The 1,334-nt window shown below is 42.9% G+C and overlaps 1 protein-coding gene across 1 annotated transcript in view; it reads right to left on the bottom strand.

Annotated features, from left to right (window-relative positions):
- The window catches only part of LOC138007619 (putative nuclease HARBI1), a 4,834-nt gene extending 4,548 nt beyond the window's left edge, over window positions 1–286 (bottom strand). The window contains exon 1 of the mRNA XM_068854640.1: window positions 1–286. This exon is cut by the window's left edge and continues 440 nt beyond it. Within this exon, the coding sequence (XP_068710741.1) occupies window positions 1–98 (98 nt within the window). The 5' untranslated portion in view covers window positions 99–286.
- Window positions 287–1,334: the final 1,048 nt, after the last annotated feature.

Genomic DNA, 1,334 nt, shown 5'->3' with positions numbered 1-1,334 from the left:
CTTAGCTCTTCGTCTGTAAAATTTTCGATATTAATGGGTGGTTTAAACTGTCTCGGTCTTCGTGGATGCCGTAAGTCGGCAAACAACAAGTCGGCCATTTTGTTTTTGACGTGCCTCTATTTTTCATTTAACCTGAGGTTATTTATTTAACCTACCTAGCTAGCAGGGTTAAATTTAACCCGCTGTTTAACTCGAGGTTAGCGCTAACCGATGTTTGAACAACGCAACAAACCTGCGATTAAAATTTAACCTCCGGTTAAGGCAATTTAACCCGGGGTTAGGATTTAACCCGCTTTCGAACAACCGGGCCCTGAACATTACATAAACATAGGGTGAGGATGAGGTTGACAAAGTATGTATTGGTGTATGTTAACAGTTTCATAGATTTCAGAATTTTAATTTATTATACCAACAAGGCAAATGGAAACTCGTACAAGATGTCCAATGCTGACTTGCGCAAAAAAAACGAAGACTCAATCTATAGCGATAACTTGCTACGAGCAGCAACTGAAATACCTTGCCCCAACTACTGCTTGCCCACATCTGCAGGATGGAAAAAGCAGCGTTAAAATTTGTTTAGCAATAACTCATCCAAATCATTAATACCAGAAGCTTAAGAAATAAAGTTCTTGATGACCTGCAGGCTCTACTCTTAACTCTACGATTTGTCGGCCGATTTTGTCGGGCCGATAAATCGTATCGTGTAAATTGTGTAAAACGAGTAATTTTTCCTCCAAAGATCTCCTCGTTGCGTTTTAGTATCTGCTATTTTGAACGCTTTGATTTTTTCAGTATTTGTGCGCATTACCCACTCTCATACCTAGCCTGCACGCAGGCGGTTGGATGGTCGAAAAAACCGGAATTCGTAATGAGGTCGCCATCTTGGATTCGCGCGGCTAGGTCTGGGCCGGGTTGAGGGTCGACAAAGCGAGCGAGGGGGTCCGACCTATCTTACGCTCTTCCAATATGGCGTCTGATAGTGTTTCGTGGCGACACAACATCTACCGCCTGCAAGCAGGCTACTCTAATACCCTTTGATACCCTTCTCGCCGCCACTACTCATACCCTTCTCGCCGCTCAAGAAAAAACTCTGGGACCAGGGTAGAAAAGAGGAAGACAAGTCCCCAACTGTAGGACTCGCGATTTTTGCGAAAATTGGGAATTCTCCGTAAAATCGCCAAATTCGTTAAGGCTGAAAAGATGAGAAGACAAGTCCCCGACAAGAATCAAGATTTTGATCGATTTTGGCAATTTTTGCACAATTTGCGAAAATCGCTAACATATCGCATTTAACTATATTCATAGCCAATGCATGTACTTCTGTACTGGACTCG

Source organism: Montipora foliosa, chromosome 6 (genome assembly GCF_036669935.1).
Source record: "Montipora foliosa isolate CH-2021 chromosome 6, ASM3666993v2, whole genome shotgun sequence".
Classification (NCBI taxonomy): Eukaryota; Metazoa; Cnidaria; class Anthozoa; order Scleractinia; family Acroporidae; genus Montipora; species Montipora foliosa.
The sequence above is the reverse complement of the archived record's forward strand: the minus strand, read 5'-3'. Positions and strand labels throughout refer to the sequence as shown.